This window comes from Miscanthus floridulus, chromosome 3 (assembly GCF_019320115.1).
Source record: "Miscanthus floridulus cultivar M001 chromosome 3, ASM1932011v1, whole genome shotgun sequence".
NCBI lineage: Eukaryota > Viridiplantae > Streptophyta > Magnoliopsida > Poales > Poaceae > Miscanthus > Miscanthus floridulus.
This window is the reverse complement of record NC_089582.1, coordinates 111,737,212-111,757,984: the sequence shown is the minus strand read 5'-3', so window position 1 is coordinate 111,757,984 and position 20,773 is coordinate 111,737,212. Positions and strand designations below refer to the sequence as shown.

The 20,773-nt window shown below is 41.4% G+C and overlaps 1 protein-coding gene across 3 annotated transcripts; it reads left to right on the top strand.

The window, feature by feature from the left end:
- The first annotated feature begins 7,601 nt into the window (after nucleotides 1-7,601).
- On the top strand, nucleotides 7,602-16,463 carry LOC136542088 (ETHYLENE INSENSITIVE 3-like 3 protein). Of its 3 annotated transcripts, XR_010780581.1 has the most exons (5): nucleotides 7,602-7,827; nucleotides 8,166-10,113; nucleotides 10,191-15,770; nucleotides 15,875-15,929; nucleotides 16,033-16,463. XR_010780581.1 is itself a non-coding variant. In XM_066534372.1 (3 exons), exon 2 carries the CDS (start codon nucleotides 8,281-8,283, stop codon nucleotides 10,105-10,107), a length of 1,827 nt encoding a protein of 608 aa, XP_066390469.1. In that variant the 5' UTR covers nucleotides 7,602-7,827; nucleotides 8,166-8,280; the 3' UTR covers nucleotides 10,108-10,113; nucleotides 10,191-16,463. The 3 variants fall into 3 exon arrangements, 1 of the variants encoding a protein (XP_066390469.1); XR_010780580.1 differs by having other exon boundaries at nucleotides 10,191-15,929; XM_066534372.1 differs by having other exon boundaries at nucleotides 10,191-16,463.
- The last annotated feature ends 4,310 nt before the right edge of the window (nucleotides 16,464-20,773 follow it).

Sequence of the window (20,773 nt, the reverse complement as noted above, 5' to 3'; positions counted from 1 at the left end):
TAGGCTTCAACCGCCGTGTGGAGCCGGTGGAGGCCACGTGTCACCGTTGTTCTGCCCGACCAGGCCATGTCAAGTCGTAGCGCACTACATCACGCCCCCACTCGCCTGCTCCCTCCTCACGCTCTTATTTTGCTTTCTGCCTCCTCCTTCACTCACCTGCAGGAGCCGCAGTAGTGGACATCGCCATGGTCGCCATTACCGGCCACCCTGCTTGCCTTGCGCTATGTCACCTCGCTACTCCGCCACCGCAGCAGCACCGTGGTAATCCCACCACATCACCGCGCCCACATTGCCAGCTAGAAGTGCACGGTAAGCCGTCGTGCCGCGTGCAGTCATCGCCGGTGCTTCGCCGCCATACTCTGTCGTCGTGGCTGCACCGCCTCCGACCACCATTCGTCGTAATAGTTGGTGAGATAGCTTTGCAGTAGCCTGTAGATGCTTGGCCGAACCCTAGATCGAGCCTTCATGGCCGGCTTCGGCGTATCGCCATCGTCCTGCTCCGCTGCGCCGCCATGGCCACCACCGTCGAGCTTAGCTTCGCTAATCCATCCAAATAGCTAGCCTAGTGTGTGCGCTAGGTCTCGGAGGTCATTGTGGTTCTAGTGCCGTCACCGGAGAAGCCACCGTCAGTGAACTCCAACCGTCCCGCGCGTTCCTCTATTTTTGCCGTCGCTGACGTGTGGGGTCAACTGACCTACAGGTCCCGCCTGTCAGTGACTGTAGGGCTAAAGGATAGTTCATTCATTTTCAGATTTGATGCAAACTTTGAAAAATGATAAGTGGAGTTCTAGATGTCCATTTTTGGTGACCAAAATTTTTTATGTTCCTTAGGAAGTGTAGTATTTTATAAAAATATGATATGTACAGTTTCTAATATTTTTATTGGGGATTTAAATGTGTTTAGATAAATGCTTTTTGAATATTAGTAAACTTGTAAATTAGATACCTTGAGCTAGAAAAATGATAAAAATGTGATTCCAATTTTTCTAGTCTTGTGTTGACATGCTATAGCTAGGAAAAATATTAAGCTTGTAGTAAACTTGATTTAAATATGGTCTTTCTATTTATCTAGTAATAAATGGTATTTTCTAAGGAAATTTATAGGGATAAAAATATGTAACATATTGCTATGCGAATTTTTGTACAGTAGTATGGCACTAATATGAAGCTAAGAAAAATATATAATCTGTTGTTTAACACTTTTCTATAGGGTTTACTATTTTCACTAAAATAACCCTTACTAGCTTGTCATTTTTGCATAAGATTTTATACATGTGCAAATGGTACGAAATTTTCATAGTAGCCTATTGTGAGTATTAGGAGTCTATTGTAATTTTATGATAATTTATTGTGCAGCTTTGGTGTATGTTTATTATTTACCCTAATTATTTAATTAAATTAATAAAAGCATTTAAGTAATTAAATTGGGGTTCACCATGATGTTTTCTATGATTCTTGTGATGCATAGTAACTATTTATGTTCATAGTAAGGTGTAGAAGCCATTGATTGTATGCAACTAACTAATTATCACTTTATAATTTAAATACAAGGCTGCATGTATAGTTTTGATTGTGTGGATGATTTCATATGGATAATGGTTTTTGCTATAAAACTTGTTAATAACAAAGTTGTAGATAACTTACTAATCTATCTTGTGTTAAATTTTCATAGTCATAGGACTTAGGGTTTTAGAGTTATAGCTGTTACAAGTTTGCTATCCAAAATGTTTACTTCCTGGACATATTTGATTGAATGATTTGTTTGCCCTATATAACTGTTGAATCACAGTAAGAGTATTAAAAGAAAGTTGTATACAATTTCTTAAGCTTTCCAGAATGTCCACAACCATATGATTTCGATGTATATAACTCTAGTTATGAGTAAAACAAGAAGTTGGTGTTTTATGGTGTAGTAAATGAATTGTAAAAGTGTTTGATTAAGTAATCAAAAAGAGATATGCACCTACTCAGTAAAAATGTGATGCACTTATTATTACTTTAACACCATGCTGTTAAGAATACTTACAAGAATGCATTCATCATGTGTCATCATACTATACTTGTCAGCATGTATGTATTCGCAATATCTTATGCCATATTCATGCATATATGATCGACAGATAAAATAACGTTGCTGGAATTCAACAAAGGAGAGGAAGGGGACCAGCAAGAGATTCCTCAAGCTGTAGCTCCCAAAGAAGAGGAGCAGACCCCAGAAGAGTTTCCAGAGTGCCCTGACCACCACCCCACTTCCTTTCTGAAAGTCAAGCCCCAGAACATTCTAAGTCTCCCAGTGTTTTATAAAATATTACTTGAGTTATTTATGATTGATGCATTAGGTTATAAGAGTTGGTTAGAACCACTTGATGCATGGAACTACCTTATCTAGATATATATATACACCTTTAACCCTGTGTAGGTCCAGGATCGAATATATGTTTAGCCCTGCTTAGATCGGTAGAAGTCATGTGATTTCCTGTCACCTACGAGATATAGGTGGATACCGAAGTACGGTTGGCTATATTTGCTATCGTGGAAAAGAACCATGGGATATAAGTAAATGGAGGCCGAACGGAGTCTATGGTGGGTTGGCTCATATGATTCCGTCTGTACTGATTAAGGACCATACCGTTGTTGGACCTTTTGACAAGATTGAACGCATACCTATTACTTAGCTGGCCAGATAACTCATTCTGATCACGAAGCCGAGTAGCTCAACTCAAGTCAGGCCTCGCTTTGTAAGAATGCGCACTCTAGATGGTAGTAAGGATGTGCAGGGAGCGAGACGTGAGCCCAAGGACAGGCTGGGCCTGAACGTCCTGGTAGTTGGTGGTCTCTGATTGTGCGGCGCTGGATGAACCCACAAAATTTCCAGCTGGTTGAAATCGATTCGAATCGCCATCTCTTCCGGATAGTGAGAAACTTGGCTAGCTCCAGCATCATAGTAATTGTATTATGGAATATGATGGTTCGGATAAACCTGGAATTACTATACCTGCTATGGTTACTATTGTATGCTCTTAAAATAATGTATCACATGTTTGGCATAGGATAGTTGCTAATTTAGAGATGGATAGTTATAATTAACTTGATAACGAAATTATAATTGTATAACTGAGTTAATCGCTTTTATGCAAAATGTTGTCAAGCTACCCCATTTATAAAGTCTTGCATAATCTTTGGAGTCAATTTATTTCTGATTTATGATGGGTAAGCCTAGCTGAGTACCTTCTTGTACTCAGGGTTTTATTTCTATTGTTATAGATGGCACAATATATCATGGATATTGCAAGAGTTGCTTCTATCCCACTGTGGATGAGGAGTAAGCCTTGGGCAGGCTTCTTTACTAATCCCTCTATATACTTTTGTAGATTGTGATCATCTGTTGGCACTGTATTAAACTATGTTGGCAAATGCTACTTTCGAACTTAATTTGCTTCCGCTATTATCTATCAAACTTGGTTTGTAATAACTTTATTTCATACTCTGATAATAGAAATATATCTACGAACTTTATGTAATATATGACATGTATGTTGAATCATGTACGATCTTGGTTGTTTGTGGATTGTTTATCGAGACCCGTCGTGGTACTCGACAGACTACCGGGTTTATATGGGCTCAAGTATGACAGTGCGACCGCTTGCGGGCTGCCATTGTACTTGTGCTCTTATAAATTGGTCGGTTCTATGACATTAGCCTTCTTGGCGATGCCAGCCGGATTATGACACGGTTGATAACAAGAAGAAACGTGATGCTAATGTTGTAGGGTTCAGATCTTTCGACCTAAAGCAAGATCGTTGTGTCGCTTTCCAACCAAATCAATAGTTATCTCCACCTGAGAGAAGATCAGGAACACATACTCACCATTATGTATATTACCTATGATAATAGCACATTAATAATTAAAGATAATAATTATACAAAATTTATAGAATCCAACCGCTCAAAAAGATCTACAAATTTGTGGCCCATCCTTTTTTTCTAAAGTCATCTTGGTGCCAAAGTAATTGATACAATGTTTAATGTTTAGATACTCCCTCTGTCCCAGAAAATAAGGCGTAACCATCTCACGTTCAAAAACCAAGAAACATATTTAATTCTCTCTCAACACTAGTATTACTACATCGATGTACGTGTGTATAGAGAGAACACGCCTTATATTATGGGACTAGAATAAAAAATTGTTATGCCTTATATATTATGACAGAGGGAGTATGTATTTACGCATCTAACTTTATATTACTTTATTTTTTTATGTCCCAACATTGTGTTGAACATTTTAGCACCAAAATTCTTTCTAAAAAAAGGAAAGTAAGATAAAAGGTTGTAGGTCTCTTTGATTTGTACAATTTATGTATATATTAATCTCCATTCAATAAAAATGAAAAGTAGTGGTTTTTTTGCTACATAGAAAAGGGATACATCGGCAATTGAAATGTCAAAAACAAATCATATATTGTCATTTGTATTGGAGAAGTTTATATCTGCCTATCTGGCTCGTTTAGTCGGCGGTAGCAGTATATATTTATGCATGTTTTTGAATCAGGCATTTTTTTCTGCAAAAAATATATAATTACGGAAAAAGACTTGGTCTGCCTGCGATCCAAATTCGGTGGTCCAGTCTGTACGCGTTCACGGGCTCGACCAGATTGGACCTCGCCCATCGAAGATTGAAAGAAGGCCTAATTACTGTTGTTACCTTTATGTCGAGTTGGGCTGGGCCAGCAGCAGAACTACTTCCACGTCTAAGCAACGCAACAGTCGCACACCTACCCATTCGTCCTTTGTTTTTGGGTGCACGGTACTTTGGGCGTTGACAGGAGGTCCAGTTCAATGAACATAGGTTAAAAAAAAATTCAACGAACCTGCCCATCCAGAGAACCTTGCAGTTACACGGCTGCATACTGCATGTGTATTGGCTGGATCGGGCCGCTCAATCGAGCCTTAAATTAGTACTCCATCGATTCTAAATTATAAGCCATTCTAATTTTTTTTAGAGACAAAGCATCTCTAATTTGATTAAAATTATAGAAAAAATTATAAATATCTATGAAAATATAATTAATGAAGAATCTAATGATATAATAAATATTATTTTTTATTATAGAAATTTGGTCAAACATAAGACGCTTTAACTCTGTAAGAAAGTTATAATAACTTATAATTTTGGACCAAGAAAGTATCTTACTAATGCATCAAAATACTAGCATGAAACAGGCGCGCTCTAGCTTGGCGTGTGGCAGCAAGGTAGATGGGGGCAGAGGAGTGGTACTTGGTGTGGCGGCCTGGTGCAGGAGTGGTGCCTTTAATCAAAATTATAGAGAGAATTACAAAGATCTACGAAAACATAATTAATGAAGAATCTAATGATACTTATTTGATATAATAAATGTTATTATTTTACTATAGAAATTTGGTCAAACATAGGATGCTTTAACGCTGCAAGAAAGTTAGAATGACATATAATTTGGGATGGAGGAAGTATCTTACTTAGGCATCAAATACTAGCATAAAACAGGCGCGCTCTAGCTTGGCGTGTGGCAACAAGGCAGGGGTGGGAGCGGAGGAGTGGTGCCTGGTACGGGAGCGGAGGTCCTTAGTGCGAGTGCACGGTTGGTGTGCGGATGAATAGGAAGGGCTGAACGAGAAAATTAGCTATTTACTCGTAGTATTTGCCATACTAAAAAGTGCGTTTCGCAACTTTATCATTCCAACGACATCGCAAAATTACCATAGAGAAGATGTGTACACTGATTCATTTTTTTTTGCCACACAAAAGGCGTTTCGCATGTTCTCCATGATAATAATTTTGTGAACTTATTGTTTAGAATGATAAAGTTGTGAATCCTGCTCCTTGAAATGGCAACTAGCTAATTTTCTCGAAACAGAATTAACGTTAGAGCTGGCAATCTGTGCTGGAGCAAACTTTTCCCAGCTCAGAATAGAGAAGAAAACATGACTGCTCCGAAGATCCGAGCTGCTGATTATTGGACGCAACCTGGTCTCCGGCATCGGCAGGCCACAAATACTCGTACTGCCAGTAGAAGCCCCCTGCTCGCATCGCACCGCATCGCATAGTCCCAACTCCCAAGCGGCAAGCGGCAAGCGGCATGGACCACGGGTCACTTGAGCCGTCGTGCCGCTGCGTACGAACAAAACGCGGGCATGTCGCGGCAGCGCCGGAGTTCAGTGGCCTGTTGAGCAGAGCAGTGGGACGCACGGGCGTAGCCGTATAGGCTGTAGGCTGTAGGCTGTAGGCTGTAGGCGCCGCGGGCTGCGGGCAGAAACGGGAAAAAGCTCGGCGCACTTTGGGAGGACGGTGATAGAGATACTCCTACTAGACATCGATGCATCACTGCTGACAGGGGAACCGGATCCTCCTGCGCGGAGGGGGTGGAGGGTGCACTTGCTGTGGCCCTGCCGAGAGAGATGCTCTCCAGGACTGACCGATCATCTGATGCCGATGCTGGATGCTCCACGAGCCACGACGACGGGTCATGGTGCCGGGTGCGGGCTTATCTGAATCTGAACAACGGTGATAGAGATCGACTGATAGTCTGATACTCAGTAGAATAGTGCAGAAGGTCCTGACGTCCTGTAATGATATACTAGGAGCTAGCGAAGGAAAATAAAATAAAAAAAAACTAACACAAGTCAGAACGAATCTCCTGCGCAATTGAAAACCGAAGTCAGAAGGTATAAGTATAAAGAGGGTTGCGACTTGCGAGTGTACCTTTTTTTAAAGAAAAAATTGGTATATCAAGCGTAGCAACAATCTATATTATTTCCAAATTTCATAATCAAAGAAAAAAGCAGCTATATACCATTAAATATATACAAAAGCTAGCACTTGATAGTTAAATATTACTGTGATTCTGTGAACTTGGCCCTGATGGGAAGATATAAGCGTTTGACTTTATATTACTAATAATACCTTCATTCTAAATATATATCTTGTCTAGATATACTTCCTCCATCCCAAGGAGAACAGAAATATCTCCAATGAGTCAAACAATCATAAATTTGACTAAGTTTATAAAAAAACGTATCAATATTTATATCTTCAAATAGGTTTATTATATAAAATATATTGTATGATCAATATAGTAATATTTATTATACATCATAAATATTGGTCGCAACCTTTCAAATTATATGTTGTTTTTAATTTTTTAGATTATTGCTTTTATTATGTATCTAGTTATAGTGTATATCTAAATATACAGTAAAAGATATGTATCTAGAAAATACAAAATGTCTTAAAGAATAGTATTATATATATATATTTAGTTAAATTTAGGATTGTTTGATTTTTTTTGAGAGGCTTCATTTTTTAAGACGGAGAGTATATAGCAAAAATTAGATACCGAAAAAGAAAAACTAAAACGCTTTGTTTGGATGTAGTAAACACGCATGTTAAATCAGTACCTTTCGATTCTATTTTATTTGCAGTGTAAATTTCGTTTGGTAATTCGCTAATTTTGACTCTTGATGAGAGCCAGGGCTAGGGTTGCGGCCAACACGTTCAGCAGCTCTCCCACACCACATGGTTCCGACACGACCGAACGGAGCAGAGGATCCATCGAAATACCCAACGGAGACCTCGTGTGTGCTTTCGCCCATTCCTGCTTGCCCCGTTTCTCCCTTCCATCCTGCTTCCTCCTCTCTTTTATTCACTTCCGATTTCCAAATCTCAAATAATAAATAACCAGAAGAGAAGCGGATCTTCGCCTCCATCAACCCAGCAAATCGCTCGTTCGAGCGTCCACTCGACGAGAAATTATCGTTCCATCGCCCCCGCCTCGCTCTCCCGTTCGCCGCCAGGTACGAACGCACTGAAACCCCTCTGGTTGGCGAATGCTGCTCTGATTAGGGTTCTTACTCCGTGCGGCTCGCGGATTAACGGGGATAGGGGGATGGTTTTTTCGCTTGATCGTTCCTCTCGTTGCCGTTTTAGGGCTGTTGTCTGATACGGATTAGTTTTGACACCTCAATCGCGAGGGTGGGGTCAACGTGGGCGGTACGGATTCCTGTTTGGGGTACATAATTAGCAAATGAGTAGCGGGGAGGATAGAATTGCGTGTTTTGCCATTTCCGTCAGCTTTTTTTTTTCCCGCGTACTGACTATACATTTTTTTGGGGGGTGTTGATTGATACTGTAGGGCCCAATTTCGTGTGGACAGGTTGCTGTGATCCTTTGCTGGATGGGGCAGCGCAGCAAGCCACCGGAGGCTGCCTAGGTTTGAATTTAATCGGGTTACCAAAGTGGCAGTTCTTATGGATCAACTTGCCATGCTTGCGACGGAGCTGGGTGACTCGTCGGACTTTGAGGTGGAGGGCATCCAGAACCTCACTGAGAATGATGTCAGTGACGAGGAGATTGAGCCTGAGGACCTGGCGCGGCGAATGTGGAAGGACAGAGTCAGGCTGAGGAGGATCAAGGAGCGGCAGCAGAAGCTTGCCCTGCAGCAGGCAGAGCTGGAGAAGTTGAGGCCCAAGCCGATATCCAACCACGCCATGCGCAAGAAGATGTCAAGGGCGCATGACGGGATCCTCAAGTACATGCTCAAGCTGATGCAGGTGTGCAATGCGCGTGGGTTCGTGTACGGGATCATCCCGGACAAGGGGAAGCCTGTCAGTGGTGCTTCCGATAATATCAGAGCTTGGTGGAAGGAGAAGGTGAAGTTTGATAAGAATGGGCCTGCGGCAATTGAGAAATACGAGTCTGAGAACATAGTAACTGCTAATGCCCAGAGTGGTGGAAGTAAGAACCAGCACAGCTTGATGGATCTCCAAGATGCCACTCTTGGTTCACTGCTTTCCTCATTGATGCAGCATTGTGATCCACCGCAGCGCAAGTACCCATTGGAGAAGGGTGTTCCGCCCCCTTGGTGGCCTTCAGGGAAGGAGGAATGGTGGATTGCCCGGGGCCTTCCAAGCGGCCAAATTCCTCCTTACAAGAAACCACATGATCTTAAGAAGGTTTGGAAGGCTGGTGTGCTTACAGGTGTGATCAAGCACATGTCTCCCAACTTTGATAAGATAAGAAATCATGTACGAAAATCAAAATGTTTGCAGGATAAAATGACTGCAAAAGAAAGCCTGATTTGGCTGGGAGTTCTACAGAGAGAAGAAAGCCTTGTTCACAGAATCGACAATGGTGTATCAGAGATTACTCAGCGCAGTATGCCAGAGGACAGAAATGGAGACACAAATAGCAGCAGTAATGAGTATGATGTGTATGGTTTTGAGGATGCTCCTGTTTCTACATCATCTAAAGATGATGAACAAGATCTGTCTCCAGTTGCACAATCTGCTGTTGAGCATGTCCCAAAAAGAGGAAAGGAAAGGGCTTACAATAACCACCCTAATCAGATCGTTCCTGGTAAGGCAAAAGAACCACCAAAGAGAAAAAAAGCACGCCACAGCTCCACTGTTACCGAGCCAGATGCACGTAGAGTTGATGCACCAGAAAACTCAAGAAATTTGATTCCTGATATGAATAGACTGGATCAAGTAGAAATCCAAGGCATGTCTAACCAGATTGTCATCTTTGACCATGGGGGCACCACAACTGAAGCTTTACAACACAGAGGAGATGCTCAAGTACAGGTCCATCTTCCTGGTGCTGAGGTCAATAACTTCAATAGTGCCCCAACTGCAAACCCTACTCCTATAAGCATATATATGGGTGACCAGCCTTTACCTTATCAAAATAATGACAGCACAAGGTCGAGATCTGAAAATAGTTTTCCAGTAGATGCTCATCCTGGTTTAAATAATCTGCCCAGCAGTTATCAGAACTTACCTCCGAAACAATCACTGCCACTTTCCATGATGGATCATCATGTGGTTCCCATGGGTATCAGGGCACCTACTGATAGCATTCCTTATGGTGATCATATACTAGGTGGTGGAAATTCAACTTCTGTTCCTGGAGATATGCAGCAGCTCATAGATTTTCCTTTCTATTGTGAACAAGATAAGTTTGTTGGCAGTTCCTTTGAAGGATTGCCTTTAGACTATATCAGTATCAGTAGTCCAATCCCAGATATTGATGACTTGCTGCATGATGATGATTTAATGGAATACTTGGGGACATAACATTAGGTAATTCCATTACATATCCTTTTCTTTGCTGCTTCTTTCTCTATGGTAATTTAGTTCTTTTTTCATTTCGTTTTCAGGTCAGGGTGAGGTTGCTAGCATTTGTTTTTCATCCATTTAGTCTCGCCGGAGTCATCATCCTAACTTGAGTATGGAACGCTAAACTTCTCATTTTGTTGCCGGTCTTGTTATTTGAGACCAACCATCTGTTGTATGCCGAGTGATGACTTGCATACTTTGGCAATAATGTATCATACAGTGACACAATTGTACATGTGGAAGGTGAACATGGCCTCACTTAAATATGATATCTTTCTGGAGATAATATCTGTTGAAGAAAGGACTAGATTTTTTATAATTTTAGAATTCTGAGATATGATTGTTTTCCTCTTTGTCATCCTATCTTTCTCTATGGCTTTTGTCATCTACAAAAGCATCAGGAACCCAACACTGTATATGAAATAAAGAAATGAAAAAAATTGCTTTTGCCATCCTCTCTGTTGTGTTTGTGTTTGATTCCAATGTCTCCTCAGAAATGCTGTTGTTGCATAACAAAGTCCACTGCTAGCTTCATCTGCTGATTGTAGTTGTGCAGCAAAATTGTTGTTATTACACTTTAAAAAATATATAAAATTGAGATAACAATCTTTGCGCATTAAAGTTCAAATTTGTCCCAAAGTAGTAGCAATAAGTTATTATAACTAAACTGCAAGTGACACTAGGCTACTAACCTATACTGTTCTCTTGTGTTATTTAGCACTGTCAAATCTGCATCATGACCGAGATAACCCTGAAGATATGTATGGTAGGCTGTTCTGCTGACCATTTGGTGTGACTGTTGGTACAAATTCAGTGCCTGCGAAAAGTTGCTTGCCATGCTGGTGGTTCTTCAAAGTTGTATTCATGCAATAACACATCCATATTTAAATAAGAATTTAGATATTGTGTTTCTTCTATTAGGGATCTATCCATTTTACTAGAAGTCTTCGAAACAGTGTTTGTAGATTTATGATTTTCAGTTCAAAAGTTAGGCCTCTTACTCTCTTAGGCTTATGTTCTGCCTCTAGGCGCTTCTTTCATCCTGTAAAATTTCTTTTGTGACAAACATGTAGTTCACCTTTTTTTTGGTCTCTCTATCTGGCGAATCTTTTGGGGCAATTTTGCTATTGGACAGTCCAAATGTGTGGTTTTAGGCCTCTTACTCCCGTAAGCTTATGCTCTGTCTCTAGGCGCCTTCTTTCTCTTATAATCTTTTGTGACAAACTGCATATTGTTCACACTTTTTTTCTATTTGGCTAATCTCTTTGGAATATTTTGCTACTATGCACTCAAAATATGTTGTCTGCTGAATTCGCCAATCTAGGACCCAATCACAAGGAAAGGATAATGTTTTCTGTGATTGGTGGCTGAGAACCAGTTTGGTCATAGGAAACTGGAAATGGGGTCTCAACTCGCTGATTACTTTAGGGGCCTGATGTTATGGAAGCATCAGAATGACTGTGATAGGATTAGGGGTCCTACCGGAGTTGCTACGGAGGTTGTAGGGATGGAAGAGCGGAGGGAGAGGTTTAGGCAAGCGGCGGCGGCGAGTCGGCACCGTGGTGATCACGGCGCCAAGGAGGAAGAGAGGGCGCGGCTAGGGCTCAAGGAAACTGAGCAACAACTGTTGCTTTGCTTGCTTAATTCCAATCAACGTTTACAGATATTTATCCTCCTAGCTTCCATCTATAAGATCCTATATTTAAGGACTAAATATTCTATCTGAGGAAATACATAAAATAGGTAATTCTAAGCAATTAGCCCCTAACAGATGGCGCCATTAGCCACTAATCGGCCGGCGCCTGGAGTATTGGACGCCGGTCATAACAGACTCTGTTTTTAGGGTGCTGCACTGAGTGTCCAGCTTGTCCTTAGATGAATTTGGGAGGAAGAATACCGCTAGTGCATGGCTGGAGCTAGGTGCTTGGAGCAGCTTATATATATATATATATATATATAATAGGCTCATCTGCTCATGTGTTCCTGAACAAGTAGTGTGTTGGGCTTTTTTGTAAATATGTTTTCTCTTCTTAATGCAAAGATATGCAGCTCTCATGTGTATTCGACAAAATTAAAAAAGGACCCATACCAACTGTTTCTTGTTCAAAGGATGTGCATGCAGACTATCTCACACTCAGAAGCCCTAAGAATATTAAATGTTACATTCCTTTTTTTTTTCTCAATGTGAGACACTTCCACACCAGAATTTGAAGTTCTTTTTTTTTATCCTAAAATCTCCAGCTAAGCTCTTGGATCAGAGAGCCAATTAGCTGGTTTAGACTTAAGACAAGAGATCATCCATCTTGAGCAGGTTGCCCTAAACTGAGGCTCCTGTTACTCCCCCCATTGTGGTATCTGAAATTAGAATTTGACCCATGATTTCTCTTATGCTTGTAGCAACAAAATTATAACAATAAGATCATACTTTCATTTACAAATCCAATGATGTTGCTTTTGTAAAACAAAAATCACATCATGTAAGACTAATTGATTGTTGGAAATTATGAGGTTTGAATCTTTAAATACATTTGTGCCATATAAAAGAAATGGAGGGAGTACTAGGGTACATCGTTATCGGCTTTGCTTATATATGTTTTTGTTGACTAGCCAGTTAATTTTTGTCATGTCAAAATGTAAACGGTGAATAACCTTCTATTTGCATGACATTCAGGATGTGAAACCTCTTGTGATGTTGATTAGCATGACATCATACCTGTTGTGGAGTCCTTTGTGGGCCGGACCTACAGTCGCAAAGAGAGAACAGGAGTCGTCCACATAATCTATAGGGAGAGGTTAGGGAAGATGAGGTCTGTTTTGATGAGTTGAGATATTTGTGGAAGGCCTGGATTATAAAGGCTAATATTTGTATTAGGAGAACCATCGAAGAAGAATAAGAATCTCCCATCAGGAGTCCTCTTCGGTCCAGCCACTGTGGAGGACAACCGGCCATTGCGACGCTACCCTCTCCTGTTTCTTCCTCAATCCCATCTACTGCCATGATCTCCCTTGCGCACACCTCGCCAACCTTGCCACATCATCCCACTAATTTGTATGGGCGGTGTGTTCGATTATTCATGACTTGTCTCAATTTTACATAAATATAGTCTCCAAGAAATGCAAAAAGAAAGATAAAAGTTCCAGTGGCTTTTTACTTACTGAAAACCATGCATCCTGGCTTCCCTGAGTGATGTAACATGTAAGTAATAACTGTATAAGCGTTCTTCAGTGCTTTGGTGTCTCCTCTGAAGCTTATCTGTAAGTTTCTTGGCCACTGGTCTCGCTGACAGAGATGATGCTTATCTGTTCTACTGAAAGTAGAGTTACATTCACTTAGTTTTGTTATTCTGTTTGTTTATCTTCCGTAACTTTTTGTCATGTCCTCTCCTGCAGATCAATGTACATTTCACAAACATGTGCTAACATGTTATTGTGTCTATGGAAGCTCCAGGTGTAATGTCAAATTCATGACTATTGAACCTGGTAACTAAACTGATCAACAGTTGCTGAACTAAGATGTATGTCGTCTTTGTCTGACAATAGTTTATACATTGCAGAAACAGTAGACAACACACTCATGGAAACACATCATCAATAACTAAACTGATCAATAGGTGCTAGCATTATTGCATTAGTTATGGATAACACACTTGTGGAAACACATCATCAATTACTTCTTAAATTGTAGGGCTAAAATGGGCACAATAGACAATACTGGATTTCAGTTTGGTTATTCTAGCATTTTTCCGCTATGGTCGAATGGTCCCAATTAAATGGATACATATCAAACTTGAAGCAGTATATTTTACCTTTTCAAATTTTCTTATACATTGTAGATGAGACATGTTAAAATTAACCATGTTGCTTCCATCAAGTCTTTGGCTTTTTGGGTGCAGACACCTAATCCAACTGTAACCAATGGATTGGACCAAGTAGATGTTTCTTCAGTTTTGATATACATTAGTCCAAACATAAGCAGATAGCATTTAACAACTTTGATTGCGACAGTAGGACAAAGTAAAGGTGGGAGTAGGTGTTTGAAGTCGAAATGATCGGATTAATATTTTGTAAAGAAATGCCAGGACAAATGGTGACCTGCAACTGTGATCTATTTGCAAGTAAACAAGAAATATATTGCTTGGTTTCCTACTAAACCTTTACCATCATCATCAGTTGAGTGTAAACTCTTAAACTCTCTTCTGATAACCAGCCATTTTTATTTTTCTAATACCTTGATTGTTGTGGTCTCTACATCCTGTGACTAAGCTGACATGGCTTTGCTGTTGTTCAATAATAAAAATAGAGATCAAGTGATGCCATGACTGTGATTGTTAATCTTTTTAGACGATTCTGCTTGCTTTCATGGAAGGTCAAAGGAAAATTACCCTTGGCCATGTTGGAGCAGTCACTGTGATGACTGATGAGATATTTTCTGTACTTATGGGAGGCGAACAATATATCTTTTCCACAGTCACAGTCTATCAATTTGTAAGTGAAGTGTTAGATTCAGCAGCTTCGAGTCTTAGCTCATGCATTTGGTGTTTATTTACTTGTACTATTGAGCCTGGTTTGTCTCCCTCTATGTTACTGCTGTTGGTGATTTGTGATATGGAAACTGGAATCAATCTGATTTGGGTGTTTTTAGCTTTTGTTCCTTTTGCTATGTTCTTTTGTGTGAAAGATACAAGATTCATATCTCTTGGCATGGGGGTTGTTGGACTGCGGGCTGCCTCCTTGTGCACAAACTGGCAGGAGCCAATATTTGTGGGGTCCTCTAATCATAATCCCTTTGCAGCAAGTCTGTCACATGCGTGGCAGGCCTGGAGCACCTCAAGAGATCATCGTCAGGGATTCAGAATTCAGAAAGACTGGACCAGAAAAAGAGCTCTGGCGAGTAGAATATCTACCTGTGAAAGATGTCAGGCACCCGTTTGACTTTTACTGGGAAATTTTGTACTGCACTGGCTTGCGTCGACAGCCGTCGTTACATGCATGCTATGTTTTGTTTCCTGCAGAAAACAAGTTTTACCCAAGGAAAGGATGCATGAAAACCCAGAGCCTTAGAAAGGGTGTTTGGTTTCTCCTCCTAAACTTTAGTCGTTGTCCTATCGGATGTTTAGACATATACATAGAATATTAAATATAGACTAATTATGAAATTAATTGCACAGCTTGTGACTAATTTGCGAGACGAATCTTTTAAGCTTAATTAGTCTATGATTTGACAATGTAGTGCTACAGTAAACATATGTTAATGACGGATTAATTAGGTTTAATAAATTCGTTTTGTGGAATACTGACGGATTCTGTAATTTGTTTTTTTATTATTATCCGAACACCTCATACGACACCTTCATATGACACCTTTTAAATTTTAGTCACCGGATCCAAACACCCCCGAAGTATGAGACCTTTTTCACCTCCAGTGACAAACATTTCTTGGTAACTGCATAAATTCTGTATGTATTTCTTTATAGACGAATAATGCTAGTGCACCTTTTGGGACTTATTCAACTAACTATTTTTTAATCCTTTACATAGCAAAAGAAGGAACCTCGGTTTGAATACTGGTCAGACTAAGGCTTCAATGCTTCTCTGTAACTGCTCCGTGTTTCACTGAACCAGTTAATTCTCAGTCTGAACTGTTACAAGTTGTGCACCAGCAACGAGCATGTTACAACTTACAAGTCAGGTCAGTCTCTGATCCTTTGTAACTATGATTACACAGGCTGTAAACTTTTGGAGAACTCTTTTCGGCACCAAAAAACACCGGGAACACAATGGTAACAACCTCCTCTTAACTTGTTCTGCAGCTTATATAATAATAATGGTATTTTCTACTCGTAGCAAGCAAGCTGACGAATTTTGCTGTTTCCTCGGCATCAGGCAGCAAGTTGAAGAGCCTGTTTGTGACCACACACCGGACTTACTGACGGACTGTCGCAAGTCTCCAGCTGACATGGGCAGCAAGCAACCATTCAACCGACTGAGAAAGGTTCAATTCCTCTACACCAGGCGAAGAATAGTTATAGTCGCAGAGGAGTTGGCATCTCGAGATCGCCAATGTCAAGATGTCATGCGCCCATTAAATTGCTTCAGAATTCCTCTTCTCGCCCATCAGTTATTCCGAGCACCCCATGTATGCCAGGGAAATACTTTAAGCACGGCTCCATCCATTCGCTTTGCACCAAGCTCATGTAGGAGTATTATTGATAGTAAAGTTACTCTCCTTTCTTCTCCATGATGAACGGTGGATTCAGACGTTGAAGGAGAAGGGAGAGTACTCTGGGCCATGAGAATTCCCCCTGAATTTTGAGGGAACTGAACTGATCCTTGCTGAATTCTTGTGAAATGTCGCACCTGTACCCAATTCCATGCGCTCTAGCAGGAAGGGAATTTGTGGGGAATCTGGGAACGGTGGGGGCGAGAGTGAGAGGAGGATGGGCCACGTAACGTAAATTGTGGGTGGGGGAGGGTTCATTCAACAGACACAGACTGATGATTTTGGGAGGTGGGACGGTATGCGTGCCTCGAGAGCAGCAAAGCAACAGCGCTGCACACAACAGAAGCATTCACATACAAACTCCCCATCGCTCTCTCTCTCTCTCTCTCTCTTCCAGCCTGCTGCCTGCCTGAGGCCGTGAGGCGCGTGCGTGCATGCGGCTCTCGGTTCAGGACCATGGCCGGACAGGCGCGGGCGGTTCTTGTCGTGGCTCGTCGGCATGCAGATGCATCAGGTCATTCCGGTCAAGCTGCCGAGATCGATCAGTTAACCACCTTGTCCTGCTCATTTACTTCTCACCGTGCCTTACTGCCTTTTTTGTTGCTAGGTGCCTTCTCTGACTGGCTTTCCAGGCACCTTTTGCAACAACAGCCGACTGAAAACTGTTTTGCTGCGTAGAACAGGCTGACTTTCACCACTGGATCCAAGTGAAAAATTGGACGAACCCCGTCCCCTTCTTTTTTTTTAAAAAAAAATGGCCTTATATCTTGCAGGATATTAATATGTTATCCCCCCCCGTTTCTCTCTACAGTATTATGTGGCCTGCGTGCTCTCTGGTATTTCTAAATTCTAATAATTCAGACTCCTTTTTTTAAAATAAGAGTTTTTTTTAAATAAGAGTGCACTGGATACTGAATTTTTTATATTTTGGTCATTTTTTGAAAGTTTATCACAAATAGACCCATGGCGGAAAGAATTCAGAAAATGAACCCTTAGCTCGGCGCCATTGGTGTTGGCGCCGAGCTAACATGTCTCGGCGCCAGCGTCTCTGGCGCCGAGCTCCTGGGCACGGTAGATGACATGGTAGTGATCTCGGCGCCAGTCACTGCCATTTAACCCCGGCCAACCTTCCTGCCTGAGCTTCTTCCTCTTCTTTCTCCTCCTTTTCGGGTTTTTTCTCTCACCACTTCACCCTACCTCACGAATCGGTATATTGGACCTTGAAAACTTTAATTTGATCCGTAGATCTTCGAGAGCAAGGTATCCTCGCTCCTCTCCTAATTTTTTTCGCATCGATTCGGTATGTATTAGTCGGATTTTTAAACGTAATAATCGTCATCACTTATGGTTTCATTGTATCCATCAATATATGTATTATACAACCGTAGGATGATGCCAAGGCGTGAAAAAGCTAGCAAACCTAGGCGCATGTAGTTATGTTATGGGTTCATTATTGTGCATCAAATGGAAAACCTTAGGTTTATGGTTTAATGTTAACTGCTTTGAGTTCTTAGAACGAAATTGGTTGTATTGTAGTTATGGTTCTCATTGATATTTATTTGTGATGTTTTGATTTATGTTTGTTAAATTACATCTGTTTTGTTAGATGCAAGAAATGTTTCGGGAGGAGTTTTGGCGAAAACGGGGTCGTCCTCGAGAATTATACCCCGACGCGTCTAGCAAAGATGCCCCCGTCCCTCCCGACCCCCTATCCCTAACTGTGACTGTGGTTTCCCGGCCCATGTTTTTCAATCGAAACATCCAGACACAGCGACACGTTGCTTCTACACATACAGTCGTTTTAATGTAAGAAATTATTTTCACTATCCTTTTTCTTTATTTGTGTAAGTATGCTACTAATATTATGTTGGAATCTCGTTGTGTAGGACCATGAGAGGTGCTTTTTTCTTTCAGTGGATCTCCTTTTCGACGATTGGTTTAGAGGGAGACATCCACGTGAGCACTTCAAGCGGTGGGTTCCACCCCCCTAACCCTCCGCCAATGATGGCTAAGGAGAAGCACCTAGCCACAGTTAGACGACTCGAGAAACCTCCTCTGTGCGATTGTGGAGATCGAGCTGTGATAAACCCCGAGAATACGTTGGAGTTTGTGTGTCCAAACAAGCATAAAGTAAGTGTGTATGTGTTGAAATGTTGAGTTATATGTGTTCATGTACTAATGTCTCCTTATTTAGGTGTTTTCAATGGTGAAGTGTCATTTCAAGGAGTGGTTGTATGGTCCTAAGAACCAATAGCCGGAAGAACCGCGAAAGGTTAAGGAAAAGAAGAAAGAAATGGTAATTTCCAAAGCACCTCCTGTCATGTGCGAATGTGGTGTTAAATCCAACTATGGCCAAGTCCCTTCGGAGCTTGGAATAGGCCATTATTGCGGCCATATGGTTGAGTATGATGAGGTTGGTTTTTTTGTGGTAAACATGAAATCGTATATTTGTTTCTTTTGCTAAGACATATATGATAGAATTTTCTGTTTGAACAGAGCACTAGGAAATGCAGGTGGGAATGTTATGATGTTCAAGCTAAGTTTTTGGATGAACTGAAGAAGAGGCAAGTAATTGCACGAAAGTGGGGATATGGACCTGACTACGTCAACCTATTTGTTAAACATCACAAAGAAAAGATGCGTGGGTTTGCTAGACAACGCGGTATTTGTAACCCGATCGATGTTGGGCTTAATAAATGGGGATTGGAGAGATGGATGATGTTAGAGGAGGAGAGGGCAAGGAATGAGGCAAGGGAGGAGACAAGAGTACAGATGCAGGTCTTGAACGAGCATGTTGTTGCATTATGTGGCAGTGAGTGCTTCAAAGTATTTTTTTCGTTGCATGATTTTAAATGTAATATAATCGTGTTGCTAACTTATTGCATTTTATACATGAAGAGATTGGTTGCAGCGAGGAACATACCATAGAGCTAGCTCATGTAAGGTATGAGGAGAAGAAGTTAGATGAGCATAGATCGTGAGTTGGTCGCACCGTTCAATCACCGATTGTGTTGTCTGATGAGGGGGATGAGGATGAGGACGACACTGGTAGACTCAGTCAGCTCATTGCTCTAACAGAGGTAGGCTTGCAGGCGTAGGAGGCTGAGGACAATACTAGCAGACTGAGCGAGCTCATCGCTCTAGCAGAGGCGGGGTTGCAGGCGGAGTAGGTAGAGGAAGACGCTAGCAAACTGAGCGAGCTCATCGGTCTAGCAAAGGCGGGCTTATAGGCGGAGGAGGATGATGACGCGTTCTTCACTCAGGCCACAGCAGCCGTAGATGAAGCGGAGGCCGCTTACTACAGGCGACAGGTAGGTCAAAGCAATGTAGGTGAGCCTAGCCACGGTAACAGGGTTGTAGTAGAGGACTGTTACTCGGATGATGAGTTACTTACTCAGTACGTTTCAGACTGAGGATTTGGAAGTGTATTTGCCCCTATGTCTACTGTCGGCACGTACTTCTAGTATTATTATGTTGTGTAATGTGGCATAGTATTGAACTTTTAATTATGTGGTTGTTTTCATTATTTATGGTCTTAATATTCTGCTTAATGATACGGACGTATTGAAATGTGAACACGTGCTGCAAATAAAACCTAACGACGTATGGCATTATATAATTCAACACACGAAACAAATGAAATGGCATGTGAGAACATGTACCAAACCTGGGTATAGAGTTTCATTCGACTAAACCTAACATGCCTTATGTAATTAAACCAAACAACAAGCACATAGATGTGGCATGTGAATAACATAAAGTCATCCTAGTAGTGTGGTCACATAGCAAATTGTGTTGCACCTTCTCTATAGTAGCCTCCCATTGTTGGTGGTGGTGGTGGCGGGGGTGACGGGGGAGGCCTCTTGTTCTTGTGGTTAGGGCAGGTGCAATATGGATCATTGCAGAGTGCCTCCTATAAATCGGCACCATTGTTGTTGTCGTCCTGTCCATCGTCCTTGTAACCGCTGCTAACTTTCCTTTCTAAATCAAAGATATGGTCCTGTAGGTAGTAGATGTACTCCGTATGCGGATAAATAGATCGATGATTGACCCACCTACTGAACCCATAGTTGTCTTCGGCCAAGGAAGACTACAATAAGTATGTCGTGTAAGTTATATACAAGATGAACATATTGAAGAAACTAATAGTAATAGCAATTACCCATGCTCGCGGGCATTTGAAGAAACGACGACCTCCATCTATTTCCTCGATGAACATTTGCACTAGGCAGTCCTCATCATGCATGTATTTTGGCCAATCTTCTTTCCGTTCATCGTATCCTCTCAGTGGTGCTTCTTCGGTGAAATCACTTTTGCTCTTAACTGGGAACCTCTCATAAAGAGCTTCCTCAAAGAAATTGGGACCAAGAGGACCCTCCCACCTAATGGTAGTTCCCTTCCCCT